At 35.1% G+C, this 14528-nt stretch overlaps 1 protein-coding gene across 8 annotated transcripts in view; it reads left to right on the top strand.

Annotated features, from left to right (window-relative positions):
* Nucleotides 1-14528, top strand: part of Qki (QKI, KH domain containing RNA binding) — a 133211-nt gene that overhangs the window by 48863 nt on the left and 69820 nt on the right. For all 8 annotated transcript variants that reach the window (XR_007109583.1, XM_047559439.1, XM_047559437.1 and 5 more), the window contains exon 3: nucleotides 6273-6389. Coding sequence is in view for 7 of the 8 variants with exons in the window: in XM_047559439.1 (XP_047415395.1) it covers nucleotides 6273-6389 (117 nt within the window). In the remaining variant the exon portion in view is untranslated. The remainder of the gene's footprint in view (nucleotides 1-6272; nucleotides 6390-14528) is intronic.

Raw genomic sequence — 14528 nt, 5'->3', positions numbered from 1 at the left:
AAAGTCAGATGTGTGAAACTGAATCCTAACCATGCTAAATATGAAGAGAACTGCATCTAGATACATCATGTTAGAACTGCTGAAAACTAATGATGAAATAGAAGTCCAGAATAAAGAAAAGAGATCACCTTCATAGGTCATTAGTAAAACTCAGACCTCCCCTATCAGAAATAACAAAAGGATCCAGAATACAGTGTAAAGAATCTTGAAAATGATGTAATAAGAAAGTAACTTGAACTAGAATTCCATGCCCATTAAAAACAAGACATTTTCAGATGAAGAAATATTAAAGGGTATTTTTTCTGGCAGAAGACAGATCATGTTAGTTACAGAATTGAATATGCAGAAGGAAAGAAATAGCAACAGAAATGGTAAATATGTTGGTAAATCTAAATGCCTGTTATCTGTACAAAGTGAGGATATTGTCCTGTTGGTTAAAATATAGTATTTGAGAAATAATAATTAATGGACTCTTAAACTGGATTGGGGGTAAATGGTGTTAAGCATTCTGGGGTCCTTATATTGTACTTACAAAGAGTAAAAGTATAATGAAAATGTCTCATAGAGCATGGTATAATATCTAGGGTGAATAAACACCTAACTTCCAAGGTAATAGAAAAATCAGAAGAAAATAGAAAAGGAATATAATAGAATAAAAGAGGTAGAACACGCAGAAAACACTTAGTGAGAAGGTAGATATAAAACCATGTAGTATAAATGGGTTAAGTTAAAATTGAAAGATTGTGACAGTTTGTATGAAGAAACAAAATTTACTCAGATGCTGTTCATAGAAATACCATTTAACATACAATAACAAAAGATTGAAAGGTTATAATCCCAAGTACACATATTAAAGTCAAGTAAAACTTTGTATCTTTGTTACTATTAATATAGGCTTAATGGCAAAAGTCTTTACTGAAAATACAGAGGGCCACTTCATAATGGCAGAAAGATACCTTTTTTACATTTGTATATGCCAAACAGCATGACTTCTAAACATGTAAAGCAAAAATAGAGTTAGAAGGACAAATAAAACCTAGACATAGTATAGTGGTATTTGTTTGCCTAGCGTACCTAAGGCCCTGGGTTCAGTCCCCAGCACTGGAAAACACAGAGACAGATATTAACAGGACTTTCCATTCTTTTCATGTATTCACAGAATAGTTACAACATTTGATTATATCCTGTACTAAAAATCAAATCTTAACAAATAAAAGGACTAATATTTTATAGGGTATGTTTTCTGATTACAGTGTGGGAAGGTAGAAATCAAAACCAGAGATAATTAGGAAATTCTTACAGATGTGAAATGAGGAAAAAATATATTTAAATATTCAATGGCTATCAAATTATTCTGACCTGAATGATAATGGAAATGCTACCTATCAAAACTTGTGGGACACTGCTAATGACAACTTTGTTATATGTAAAACTTTAAATGTGTGCATTAGGGAAAAAAAGGTGCACTAAGTAAAGTATCCTTTTCAGAAAGTTGGAAAAACAAGAACAGATTAAACCCAAAGGAAGCAGAAGGAAGGAAATAAAACTAAAGCAGAAATCAAGGAGAAAAGTTCAAAATGAAGAGAATCAGTACATATTGTTGAGCTATTGCTGCATTATAATAAACCACCCCCAAATTTAATTTAATACTTAAATGAACAGTTTCTTAAGCTCCAGCTTCTGTGACTGGTATCAGCAGGGGAAGTTCTGCTTTTGAGAGGTTCCTGGCAGTAGGCATTGATGGTTTACTGGATCACTTGTATTTCTTCCCCCACAGGTTAGTGCATATTTGTCTCCATTTGAGCTATAGGTCTTTAAGAGAGCGGAAACACATAAGGTGGACTTTTAACTGGCATATCCTCTTTTCTACCACATTGTATCAGCCAAAGCAAGTCCTGCTACCCTAGATTCAAGATGTGGGAGGAGGTGCAAATTTACATTGCAGATGGTAGGAGTACAGTGAGGGGGAGGGGAGTATACCAACCCTGTTTAAAATCTCCATCCCAATCAACAAAAGTAAAGGAGAATTCTTTGGAGAATGAAAGAAAAAGGAAAATATGAATAATTAATAAGGAGTGAAAAATGGATATCACTATGGATCTTATATATATTAAGTAGAAAATCAGACAAACTTTAAGCCAACAAATTTGAAAAATTCGACTACATAGACACATTTCTAGATAAACAATGTATAAAAGTTGACAGTACTAAAGAATATGAATCAAAGAAACTGAATCCATAATTTAAAACTTTCCACAGAGAAGACTGGTCCCAGGTGGTATCACCAGTGAATTCTGTTCAGTATTTCAAAAAGAAATAGTACTAGGCTTACATAAGGCTCACCTAGAATGGAGAAAAAGAGGGAATACATTCCAACATGTTTTGAGGACTTATAATTTTTAATGCCAAAACCTGAGAAGCATATTGTGAGAAAGGAAAATCATAGGCCAGTTGTGTTCATGAATGTAAATTAAGAAAAAAATTCACCAAATTGCTAGGAAACTGAATCTAGTAGTTTATTAAAAGAATAATGAATTAGCCAGGCGTGGTGGTGCATGCCTGTAATCCCAGTGTCTTGAGAGGCTGAATCAAAGCCTGCCTCAGCAAAAGCAAGGCACTAAGCAACTCAGTGAAACTCTGTCTCTAAATAAAATACGAAATAGGGCTTGGGGATGTGGCTTAGTGGTCCAGTAACTGAGTTCAATCTCTGGTAGCACCCGACCGCCCCCCCCCAAAAGAATAATGAATTGTGATCAAGTTGAGTTTATCATTATTTCAGAATGGAGGGTTAGTTTTAACATTTGATTGTTGAAATTCAGTGTAACCTGAAACAATTTATATACAAAAATGTCTACACATTACTTCAGACTTTAGGGTGAACTTTGAAATCTTTAATCTTGAAATTTGGTATAGTGGCAGTACTGTAGGGATAGCAAAAAGAAGAAATAAAAATACATAGTTGGAAAGGAAAAAATATAACTCATTATTTGCAAGTGATTTGATGGTTTACATAAATAACCCTAAAGAACCTACAGGAAAAAAAAGGAGAAATAATAATAATAAAACAAGATTGTTGAATACAAGTTTGATATAGGAAAGCCAGTTATGTGTTTGTTCTACAGAAAAAAAAAATTAAAACTACAATATACAATGACAGGAAAAACCCTGTGAATTTTAGGAATTAGTCTTAAAGACACAATGAAACATGCTTAAAAAGTCTATATTCTTGAGAAAAATGAAAGATAACCTAATCAAATGGAGAAGTTAAGATACCATGTTCCTGGTTTTGAATATACACTATAATGTAATATGATTTCAGTGAAAAATCTTAAATATTATTTTAGAAATTGAGTAGCTCATTCTAAAATATATGTGAAAATGCAGGGGGCCAGAAATAACCAAGACACTCTTGAAGAGCAAGGTAGAAGAACTTGCTTTACTGGGAACCAAGATCTATTATAAAGTCAGTGTGATTAACACTACATGATGTTGAAGAATAGATAGATTAATGAAATAGCCCAAAGACTGAGGTATAGTTACAGGTTGCTTATGAATGGTTTATATTCTGAGAAATGTGTTATAATGCAGTTTTGTTATGGGAACATTATGGAGTATACTTACATAAACCCAGGCAGTGTAGGGTAGTCTATGTGGCCTCTTGATGCAGTCAGCAGACACGATAAAATGAGATATATGAGGCTGCTACCAGTGTAACATGCTGTACTGTTTTACTATAAAATGTTTTCTACAAGTAGGAGTGTGCTCTAAAACAATGGTAAAAAGTTTAGTGTGGTAAGTACATAAATCAGTGACACGATCTTTTATTATCAAGAATTATGATCTTTACATAATTGCATGTGCTCTACTTTTACGTGATTGGTGATATAGTAGGTATGTTTATATCAGCATCACCACAGATACAAAAGCAGTGTGTTGCACTGTGCTATCCCTAGGCAGTAGGGGTTTTTCACCTCCGTTATCTTATGGGACTGCTCTGGTATGTGTAGTCTGTTGTTGACTGAAACTTCCTTATATGGCACATGACTGCATTTATAAATGTATTTTTTTAATTGCTTTTGAGTTGCAGATGGACACAATACCTTTATTTTTTTATGTGGTGCTGAGAATCGAACCCAGTGTCTCATGTATGCTAGGCAAGTGCTCTACCACTGAACCACAACCCCAGCCACAAATTTATTCTTTTTTACTGTGATGATACCTGCAGAACAGTTGGAAAACAATGGTCTTTTTAATAAAATGGACTAAGACATAATGACTGTCCATGTGTGGAAGACAGAAAGAGTTGTGTCATACACAGACAGCAATTCCTGGTACAACATAGACGTAAATTTGAAAGGCATAGCAGTAAAACTTCCGAAAGAGAATATTTTGATGATCTTGGGGTGGGAAAAAGCTTCTTTCAAACAGGACATAGAAAACATCAACCATGAAGAGAAGATTGATAATTGAGCTACATTAAAATTAAAAACTTGGAATCATCATAAGACACCATTAAAAAAGAGGCAAGCCCCAGAATGGGAGATGATGTGTACACTTGTCACCATAAAGTAGAAATCAGTAAGAAACACATAACAACAAAATAGATGGCGGGAAACTGCAAATGTACTTAAAAAGAGGTGTATCCGATGGCCAGTACACATACTAGAATGCTCAACTTCATTAGTTTTCAGATGACTGCTAATCAAATCATTTAATAGTACACCACCAGAATGGCTTAAAAACAAACAAAATGACAGAGTATTGAGAGAAGAAAGTAATATCAAATTCTTACACACTTTTGATTGTAAATGTGTACAGTCATTTTAGAAAGTACTATCACCCAAAACAGTTTTTTTTTTTTTTTTAATGTTATCTACTTTATCTGCAGAATCTTTTCTCTCAAGGTCAGCCCCTTGTCTTGTCTCTCCTGCTTCTTTGTACTGTTTGTTTCATGTTCCAGCCCTTCACAAAGTCTTTAGTGAACTTAGTCTATCAATATTTTACATGAAGCACTGACAATTTGAGGAGCTTTTGTTTATGAGCAGAGCTTGTCTGCTGCTGGGTTTAGTTTTAGGTCATCAGAGTGCCAGCCTTTAGATGGGACTCAAATAACGAAGCATGGAAGTCTTTTTTACCTGTTTGGAGTATTTAATTGATTCTTGAGAAGACTCTAGTTATTATTTTTACGTCAGGAACCTGGCAGTTGGCATTTTGTGGGCAAAAATAGTGAGTTCTATATGTAATTTTCACCTTTCCTTTTTTTTTTAAAGTGTCTGTGAAGTCTGTCTTAAGTTCTGTAGGTCAAATTTGTCATTGATCATATCCTTTTCTGTGACATTCTAAGCTCAATTGTTGAGTAAGCCAAAGGACTGAGGTTTCATGAAGAGAATGTGTAGTGGGATTGGGAGACAGTTCATTGTCTACTTTATGCCAGCTCTTATACTGGACCTTGTATATATATTATGCTGTATGCACAGCTGTCACTATAGTTCTGTAGTTTCTGTTGGATGAAAATGTTTCATTCATACAATTACTTATATGACTGATTTATTCATGGAAAGAAAGTTTAGGCTCCTCACAAAAAATAGCAGTCTAAGTTAAAGATAGAAATGAAAAAAAATAAAGGAAAGTAAGGATGCAGACATGATATTGTTCAAGAAATGTGATGTAAAAGGTATATTCTCAGGGCCTAGACAGCGTGTAGGGTAGAATACAGATTTGGCCCTTAGAGTTGTAGCAACCAATTCAGAATTATAATTTATCCATTTCTGTCTGGACAAAGTATGACTTTTTTGATGATGAAAATAGGACTTTGGGGTTTTTTTTTTTTTTTTTTAAATCCAAAGGGCATTACTACTAACAGAATGAAAACTGCTTCAGCATCCATCATTTGGAAGAGACAGAAATTTTACAGAAAAGATTTATATTCATAGGTAGCATCCAGTAATTCGACAGCTCTTTAATATGCTCTGGCTTATATTACATATTTGTGGACAATTCCATACAGCTCCTGGGTGTAGCTGGGTATTGTTTCTAATTCATAGTTTGTATTAATACATATGATAATTTTATTTAAAACAATGAGTAAATAATAGTTGTATCCCAAACTTGGCATGAAATTCATGAGGGCTGTAAATTTTACTTCTTATTACACACACACACACACACACACACACACACATGTACATACAGACATACATATATACATACATAAAAATAATTTTAAGGACCATATTAGCAAATGAATAATTTGCGACTCTTCGTTTTTCCAGTTTAATTTTGTTGGGAGAATCCTTGGACCCAGAGGACTTACAGCTAAACAGCTTGAAGCAGAAACTGGATGTAAAATAATGGTCCGAGGAAAAGGCTCAATGAGAGATAAAAAGAAGGTAAGTCCTTGAAGGAGCAGCAAGTCTTCATGTGAATAATTTTCTTAGTAGTAAAACTCCAGATCTTTTAGGTGTAAAACTTGTTACTCCATGTTAAAAGTTTTGAAACATTTTTAAGGTGTTGCTCTGATTTTTTCCCTTGTTAATCACTATTTTTCACTTAGGAATAAAGTATTAGTTACTCTTAACTTTGGTATTTTGCACTTGAGAAGCCTCCATGTGGAAAGTGACTGTCATGCCATCCATGAAAATATGCAAGTAAAAGCTTGAAAAGCCTAAAAGGTTTCTTTTGATGAGATTTAAATGGGATTGGTCCCATGAATAACTGTGGTTGTATGTCAAATCATTGGGACAGTTGGAAGACATAGAAATCTGTTAAAACAAAGGCTTATCACTAACCATATGAGATTGGTTTCAGAAACATTTTATCTTGACCGTAAATAGTTTTTTAGGTATTTTACTTTAAAACATCACTCCTATTTACCATTATTTTTCCTCTTGCTGTTTTCTTGTTTTGCTAGTTTAATTAGTAAATATCCAACTATCTGTCTCAGATGTTGTTAGGGAGATTTTATTTCCCTAGTTTCCTTTTATAGTAATGGTAACGTAGAATACTTTTTAAAATTTCTATTTGGGAAAAAAAGACTAAGATACCTATATTGTGATTGTTAAAGACTATAAAGTTATTATTAGGAAGGGTGATTCCTCCCCCCCCCCCCCATACATTGACTTGAAAGTGCCTCAAGCGATAGAGCTGTGGTCAGCTTGTATTGGCGCTTGTGTGTTGAATTGCTTTGTGGAGCCATAGAATGAACAGCACACCAACAAGGTTGCTGGCTTAATTGTCTGGCCTCATTTAGGCCTTCCTATAAGCTGCTTGGATTGAGCTTTCTCTTTCTCCCCTCCCCCCTTTTTTCTTTTCTTCCCCATAGAGGACCTAGTAGCTAAGAATCTGAGGACAAAAGCTATTATCATAATTATTTTTAAATTTCATGACTTTTAATTTTTCTGTTGAATTTGAAGGCATTTTCATGAAAGTATAAAGTTATTGAATGTCATTAGTATTTTAAACATTTAGCATCAGCAGTGTGTTCCGTCTTTTCAAATGAACATTGCCATGAAGCTTTGGTTTCTGTGCTTGGACTTGAGATGGCATTGGCATTAAGTAGCAGTAGTATGGCTGCCTAGGGACATCAAATGAAGTCTCCACAACTATAGACAGAATAGTCTTTGCCAAAAACTTGGTGTATATCCTAGGGAAGTCAGCCTCTAGTCAGTGAAGAAAATACCTTTTCCCTCTCGGAGCTCCTGCTAATTCTGTAATAATGACCTGCTCACTTCATTCACACTGTACTCACAGACCACAGTTAGAACTTGAACTGTGTAGTTTGGCATCATGAATAAAGAGCATTATCAGATGTCTTTGGTGGAAGAATAAAATGATTAATAGTGAGCTCTGCAGTAGGATTGCTTAGTTTTCGATCTTGGTTTTGCCACACAATAACTTTGTGACCTTGGATAAATAAATTAATTTCTCAGTGGCATATGACATGGAAGTGATAATGTTGCTTAATCTCTTACAGTGATTGTGAGGGTTGAATGAGCTGCAAAGCACTTAGAATGCTCTTTGGCACATAATAAGCTATCAATTAATGTACATAATTCTTAAAGTATTTTATCTTCATCTGTAGGTTAGATACATTTTAGTTTTAGAATCTTATGTAGTATTATGAGTGAATACTACAGTTGATTCAGCTCTGGAAAGAATGAAACATTCTTGTTGTCTATAACCTTTGAATATCCTATTTATCATAGCTTTCCTTCCTGTTTTTGTTTTTCCAGGGGTTGGTGTTTTCAGATTCTGTCTTGATCACTTTGTTCTTAATCACAAATAGAAACACTTCATCAGTTTTATTTACTATTGTCTGCTAAAAGAAAATTTTAAACATTGAACATAGTGTAAGAAAACAATAATAAAACACCAGAAGATAAAATTTAGCAATCAGTTACATTTTCACTTTAGCAATCAATTATATTTTTACTTTTGTTAAAAGGATGGATAAACATGCTTTGTACACATGATGTTAACTTTCATGGCTTCCATTTTTTTTATAGTATCCTATGTACATTTTAAGAACTTATGTATAGATTTATAGCAACAAGAATGTCTTCTGTAATTTAATTTAAATCTATGGCGCATAACAAAACAAATTTTTACCCACATAACCATGTTTTATGCTGAACTTACTATGATGTCCTTAAAATTGTTATAAGTAAAGGCAGAATGGAAGATTTTATTATTTATTGCTTGACTGTTATTTTGGTTAAAAAAATATGACAGACAAATGGAGATAAAAGTAAGTATTGATGTAAGTAATAAGTATCACGACACCACTCTAAGGGTTAGCCAGTGGAGAAAATTAGAAGCCTGATGTGCTTTTAATTCTTTTGAGAAGGTAGTCAATACTGTATCATTTTAGGCCCCTGATTTTTAAGCAAAGTGAGTTAATATGCCACTTTAATTTCCCTTGGATTGGTATTACTTTATTACTTCAGTATTACCTATGGGCTTACCAGTCTTCTTTTTTTAAATGCCTAATGTTTTGCGACTAGGTATCATCATGGAGTCTGAGGGCAGGAATTGCCTTCCAAAGTCATAAGAACCTGGGAGGACTTGTAAAACTATTAGGAACTGTTAGTGCCCTTCTGTAGCGGGCAGAATAGACTGTCCACTCTGTCTTTGAACTCGAGTATGTATGTGATAATACGACATGGCTGGCAAGTACCTTGCAAGTGAAAGTCAGCTATTTGATGAATAATTTTTCTTATTTACCAAGTGTGTACTTTGCCTCAAGCATTGCTATAAGTATTTTACATGCAGTTGTTTTAATTAGTCCAAGTTTTATTATTCCCATTTTGTATACAAGGAAACCAAAGCTCAGGGAAATTTTGAGTAATTTGCCAAAGGTCGTATGCCAAAAAGCAATCAAAATTTGAACATAATATTCTGTTCTTCGGTGCACTCCTTCAAGTTATAAATCATTTTTAAAGAGTGATAACTTAAGAAATTTCTAGAAAAACTTGAATATTGAGTACTATAAACTTTGCCTCTGAAACCAGTATAATATCTATTGTAAAATTTCTCTAAGTTTTTAACTTTCCCTAACTGATAAATACATTTGAAATTTTGGTATGTCTCTTAGAATGGAAAAAAATCAATGTGTGTTTTCTTTCACAGTCAATGCATCGTAGCACTTTTTAAAAATTTTGTTCTTTTTAGTTATACATGACAATAGAATCCATTCTGATATAATTATACAAGCATGGAACCTTTCTTATTCTATATAGAACCCAGTCTCGTGGGTGCACACGATGGCCAGATTCATTGTGGTATATTCGTATAGGAAAGTTATGTCATTATTCATTCCACTGTTTCTTTTCCTATTCTTCCTCTCTTCCCTTCATTCCCCTTTGTCTAATCCATTGAACCTCTCTCCTTCCATCTGCCTGCTTATTGTGGGTTAGCTTCCACATATCAGAAAACATTCGAACTTAATTTTTTGGGACTGGCTTATATCACTTGACATGCTAAGTCTCCAGATCCATCCATTTATCAGCAAGTGCCATAAAGTCATTCTTCTTAATGGCTGAGTAATACTCCATTGTGTGTTTATACCACAATTTCTTTATCCATTCATCTGTTGAAGCACTTAGTTTGGCTCCATAGCTTAGCTACTGCATCACAGCATGTGTGACATCAGGTGTTTGGGTTTTTTCCTTACACACTCAGGAGTCAGCCAGCCAGTCCATTCTCCAGGGGAACTAATTGAGTGTCCTGTAGTTTAATTCAGTTTGGACACTGTGTACTTGGAGACAGATTCTACAATTTGTAGACTAAGGCCCTCAAAACTGTTCCTGACCCACCCCTCCATACTTCAGAATTACAAGCCTCAGTTTTGATTGGGCTTCTGACCAGTCAGCTCTAAATCTGTTTTCTGAGAAGCTCCCCTCAGGTTTAATTTGCTCCGAGTACATTATGGAACTCAATAAAGCATATTTCCAAATGTGTACTAGTTTCCTATAAAGGACATTAGAAGGGTACATATAAACTGGCCAATGGAAGAGATGCATAGATCCAGGAATGGGCAAGGGGTGGAGCTTCCATGCCCTCTCTGGGTAGCACCGTTCCTTGTGTGTAGCTACCTAAAACTTCTCTAAACCTTTTCCCTTTTCCTTCTTCTTTTCCTTTTCCTTTTTTCTTTTGTTGTTGTCGAAGGCTTCATTGTGGGGGCATGCTTGATGACATCATTGACAATTGGCGATTAACTCCATATTCAGTCCCCTCTCCCTTTTCTGGAGGTCAGAGTGTGGGACTGAAATTCTCAACCTTCATTACTGGGTTTCCCTGACAACCAGTCCCCCACCCAGGAGCCCTTAAACCATCAGTCATCTCATTAGTATACAAACAGACACACTTATTAGGGGTTATGTTGGCAGGAAATGAAGACCACACACAGTATCATACAGATTATCTCTTATCTGAGTTCTGTGAGCCACTAACCAATTATTCAAACCCAGGGAAGGCTTGTTGGAGAACAGAAGTGTTTGGGATTTTTTTGGATTCTGGAATATTTGCATACATGTATAATGAAATATCTTGGGGATGGAACCCAAGTCTGAACATGAAACTTGGGTATTTTTATATCTATTTTACATAAATAGCCTGAAGGTAGTTGTGTGCAGCTATGTGCTCCATGCAGGCGTGCATGCGTGCATGCGTGCATGCTTACCTGCCTGCTTCCCTCCCTCCCTCCCTTCCATTCTCTGGGTAGCCCCTTCCATGTGTGGAGCTACCTAGAAATTCCCTAAACCTTTTCCCTTTTTTTTTTTTTTTGAAGGCTTCATTGTGGGGGCATGCTTGATGACCTACGTACATACTTCCTCCCTCCCTTCCTACCTTCCCAGGGATTGAACCCAGGAGTGCTTAACCACTGAGCCACATCCCCAGCCCTTTTTTATTTTTTTTGAGACAGGGTCTTGCTAAATTGCTGAGACTGACTTTGAATTTGTAATCCTCCTGCCTCAGCCTCCTGAACTGCTGGGATTACAGGCATGAGCCATCCATACCCACTCTGTGCCTGCTTTCTGATTGCAACTTCTCAGGAGAGTTTGTGGAATTTTCAACTGTTGGCATTATGTGAGTGCTCAAAATGTTTTGCATTTTGGAGCATTTCATAAATTCAGATTAGGGATGCACAACCTGTACAATCATGCCCTTGATTTTTAGGAATCCTTCCCCAAAGATTTAATCCATGTTTTCTAACAGAAAACTATATACTTGAGCAGATGACTGATGTAAGATAAGTAATTTAGGGAAAGTAAGTAATCACAGGTTTTCAGTTGAAAGAGCAGAGGGCTTCAGAGGTCACATTGAGGATTGTGGGGAGGATATATTTACATTGAAAAGAATGGTCCAGTCTCATGGGTGGCAGTCAGCTGGTCCTAGTGTGGCAATTGAAGCAGGAAAGTCTTTGAAACAGCAGTGTTTTGTGTATGACCAGGTACTGGAGAAGCTGTCATGGACTCACAGTCATTACCGTGGTAAGTGAAGTCCACCTTTTGGGAGTCTCTGAATGGTTTTTATAGGAAACATTTGCAAATTTTTTCTTATGAGTCTACAAATTTGTTAGCTCTTTTCTGAGACCTTAATTGTCCTTAGCAGAAGGAAAATAAATGGCCAGCCTTATGGGTTCCTGTTTCTCACTTTTCTGTTGTTCCTCCTCATTCCCTTTAGTCTGAATTGGTAGATGACATGTGTACAGTTGGTCAGAGCTAAGTCCTACAGTCGTGTCCTCTGGAAATTGGCAGAGTCTTGGCAATTCTAACTGTCATTCCAAGAACATTGTCCTTGAAGTACAGGGTGTGTACTAGGAAACAGGCGGCCATTCTGTCTGTAGCTGCTGACAACAGTGGCTCGTTACTACCGACCGCTTTCACCCTCTGCAGGAGCTGCATTTAGACAATGGGACAACCGGGGAAGATAGAGTGTACTTTTATCATAGGAATAGAAGTTTAAAGAAGTACAGGAACCTGCGGGATCCCTTATTTCTAAGAAAAGACTGCTCCAGATAGAAATGTATATATCTTACTGGATATTCAAATTCAACTTTACTACAAGTCATGTTTTTGAACGTGAGTTTCAATTTAAAATCACATGAATTGTTAGTGATTTTAGTTTACATTTTTGTGTCCCATATGCATTTGACCACAGTCTATTCTTTGTTTATAGATGTGCCTGTGACCAATTGAGGAACTGCAGTGTTTTGCGAAACATGATTTATGAAGTGTTTTAGAGGCATATATTATAAGGGCAAACATAGGTGTAATTCTTGAATTGTTTTGAAGAACTTAAGTCGAACATTTTATAAGATCATTTTTAAGAAAATATTTTTTATAAGATACTTTTCTGTACATTATAAAATTTAGGTATCTTATAGCACAGATTTTTTGGACACAGTACTTTATTTCTTAGGCTTAAAGTTTATTTTAATTACTTTATTAATATGTGATACTTTTAGAACAGTTGAAAAGTGCCAAATGGTCTTTAAAAAAAAATTGAGGCACCTGAAATTCTATTACTTTACAGACTATCCTTGTTGACAGTTTTGGGATGTCTTCTAGCTTTTTCTTCATGAAGTTATACATTCATGTTTTCCAGAAAGTGTATCATATATCGCTTTGCAATCAGCTTTTTATCCTGCAACACTATTTTCTATCCTATGTCAGTTTACTGGGTAGTTAAGCTGAATTTTTAATAGGTAGTTTGACAGCAACTTAAAAAACGAAATATCCTTTTTTTTTTTTTTTTTTTAAGGGGAAAGGTCTTAGAATTTAATATTTTTATAAAATGTTATTGCTGCTTGAGCAGTTGAGTTTTGTGGTTGACATACTACAGTATTTGGACAGCCAGTGGCATAACATCAAGTATTAAATGTAGTTACAGTTTGTTTTATTGATCTTGTTGGATACTTAGATCCCAGAAAAAACTTACTGTGAGTGTATTATTATTTTAACTTTTTCTCAGTGAATAAAATGTAAACAAGACAAAGGATTTTAACTTAACAGACTGTCCCTTTCCTTCTACCCTGCTATCCTCCAGATGGAGGAGCAAATTTCAGACTTAAAGTTTTTCACCTGTGAATATTTGCTATCTCTAAAATAGGACTCTTTAATGATTACATGTTTTCTCTCTCCAAAAAAAAAATACTTCTGTATCTTCAAATACATAGTTCTGCTCATTGTTCCTTTCCTGTCTTATGAGTGCTTTTTAAAATTGTTTGAGCATTCAGATGAGGGTCATGCACTTTGCAGTTGATGGATAGGTCTCTTAAGCTCCTGTCCTGGTTCCCCCATTATTAGTTCCTTTTTTGATATTTGTGAAGGTACTGGATGATTTGTTCTGAAGAACTCCCATAGACTTTGCTGGTTACATTTTTGTGGTGGCATTTTAACATTTATCTTTGTCACCTGTATTTATTGTAAATCTGTAGTGAGAAAGGTTTCTTCAAATTTAGATCTCCCACCTTCCCTTCTTCATTTTTGTTCTTTTAAAATTTTATTAGTTATAAATGGACACAATGCCTTTATTTTATTTTTATGTGGTGCTGAGGATTGAACTCAGTGCCTCACATGGGCAAGGCTAATGCTCTACCAGTGACCTACACCCTCAGCCCTTGTTCTGTCTTTTGAAAAAATATTTCATAAGTAACATTGTGATGTACATAGTCTAACTTCTTCTGATTTTAACAGTTATCATTGATTATTTTCTAGGCCTTTCATTTATTTCATCAGGAGTTGCAGAATAGCTATATCCTTTTTCTTCATCAGTACTTGTAAGTTAGGTTTTTTTGAATGTTTTTTTGTTTATTTATATGTGGTGCTGAGAATCGAACCCAGTGCCTCACAACATGGTAGGCAAGTGTTCTACCACTGAGCCACAACCCTAGCCCCAAGATACAGTTTTTATATATATTAAAAAAAGAAAAAGAAAAAGAAAAAAAAAGACAAGACTGAATAAATGCTCAAATATTCATTCACTAACTTTTAAAAGGTTAATTGGTTCCCAGCAATCCTGGGGTG

This window comes from Sciurus carolinensis, chromosome 7 (genome assembly GCF_902686445.1).
Source record: "Sciurus carolinensis chromosome 7, mSciCar1.2, whole genome shotgun sequence".
Lineage (NCBI taxonomy): Eukaryota > Metazoa > Chordata > Mammalia > Rodentia > Sciuridae > Sciurus > Sciurus carolinensis.
This window is presented reverse-complemented; position numbering and strand designations above follow the sequence as displayed.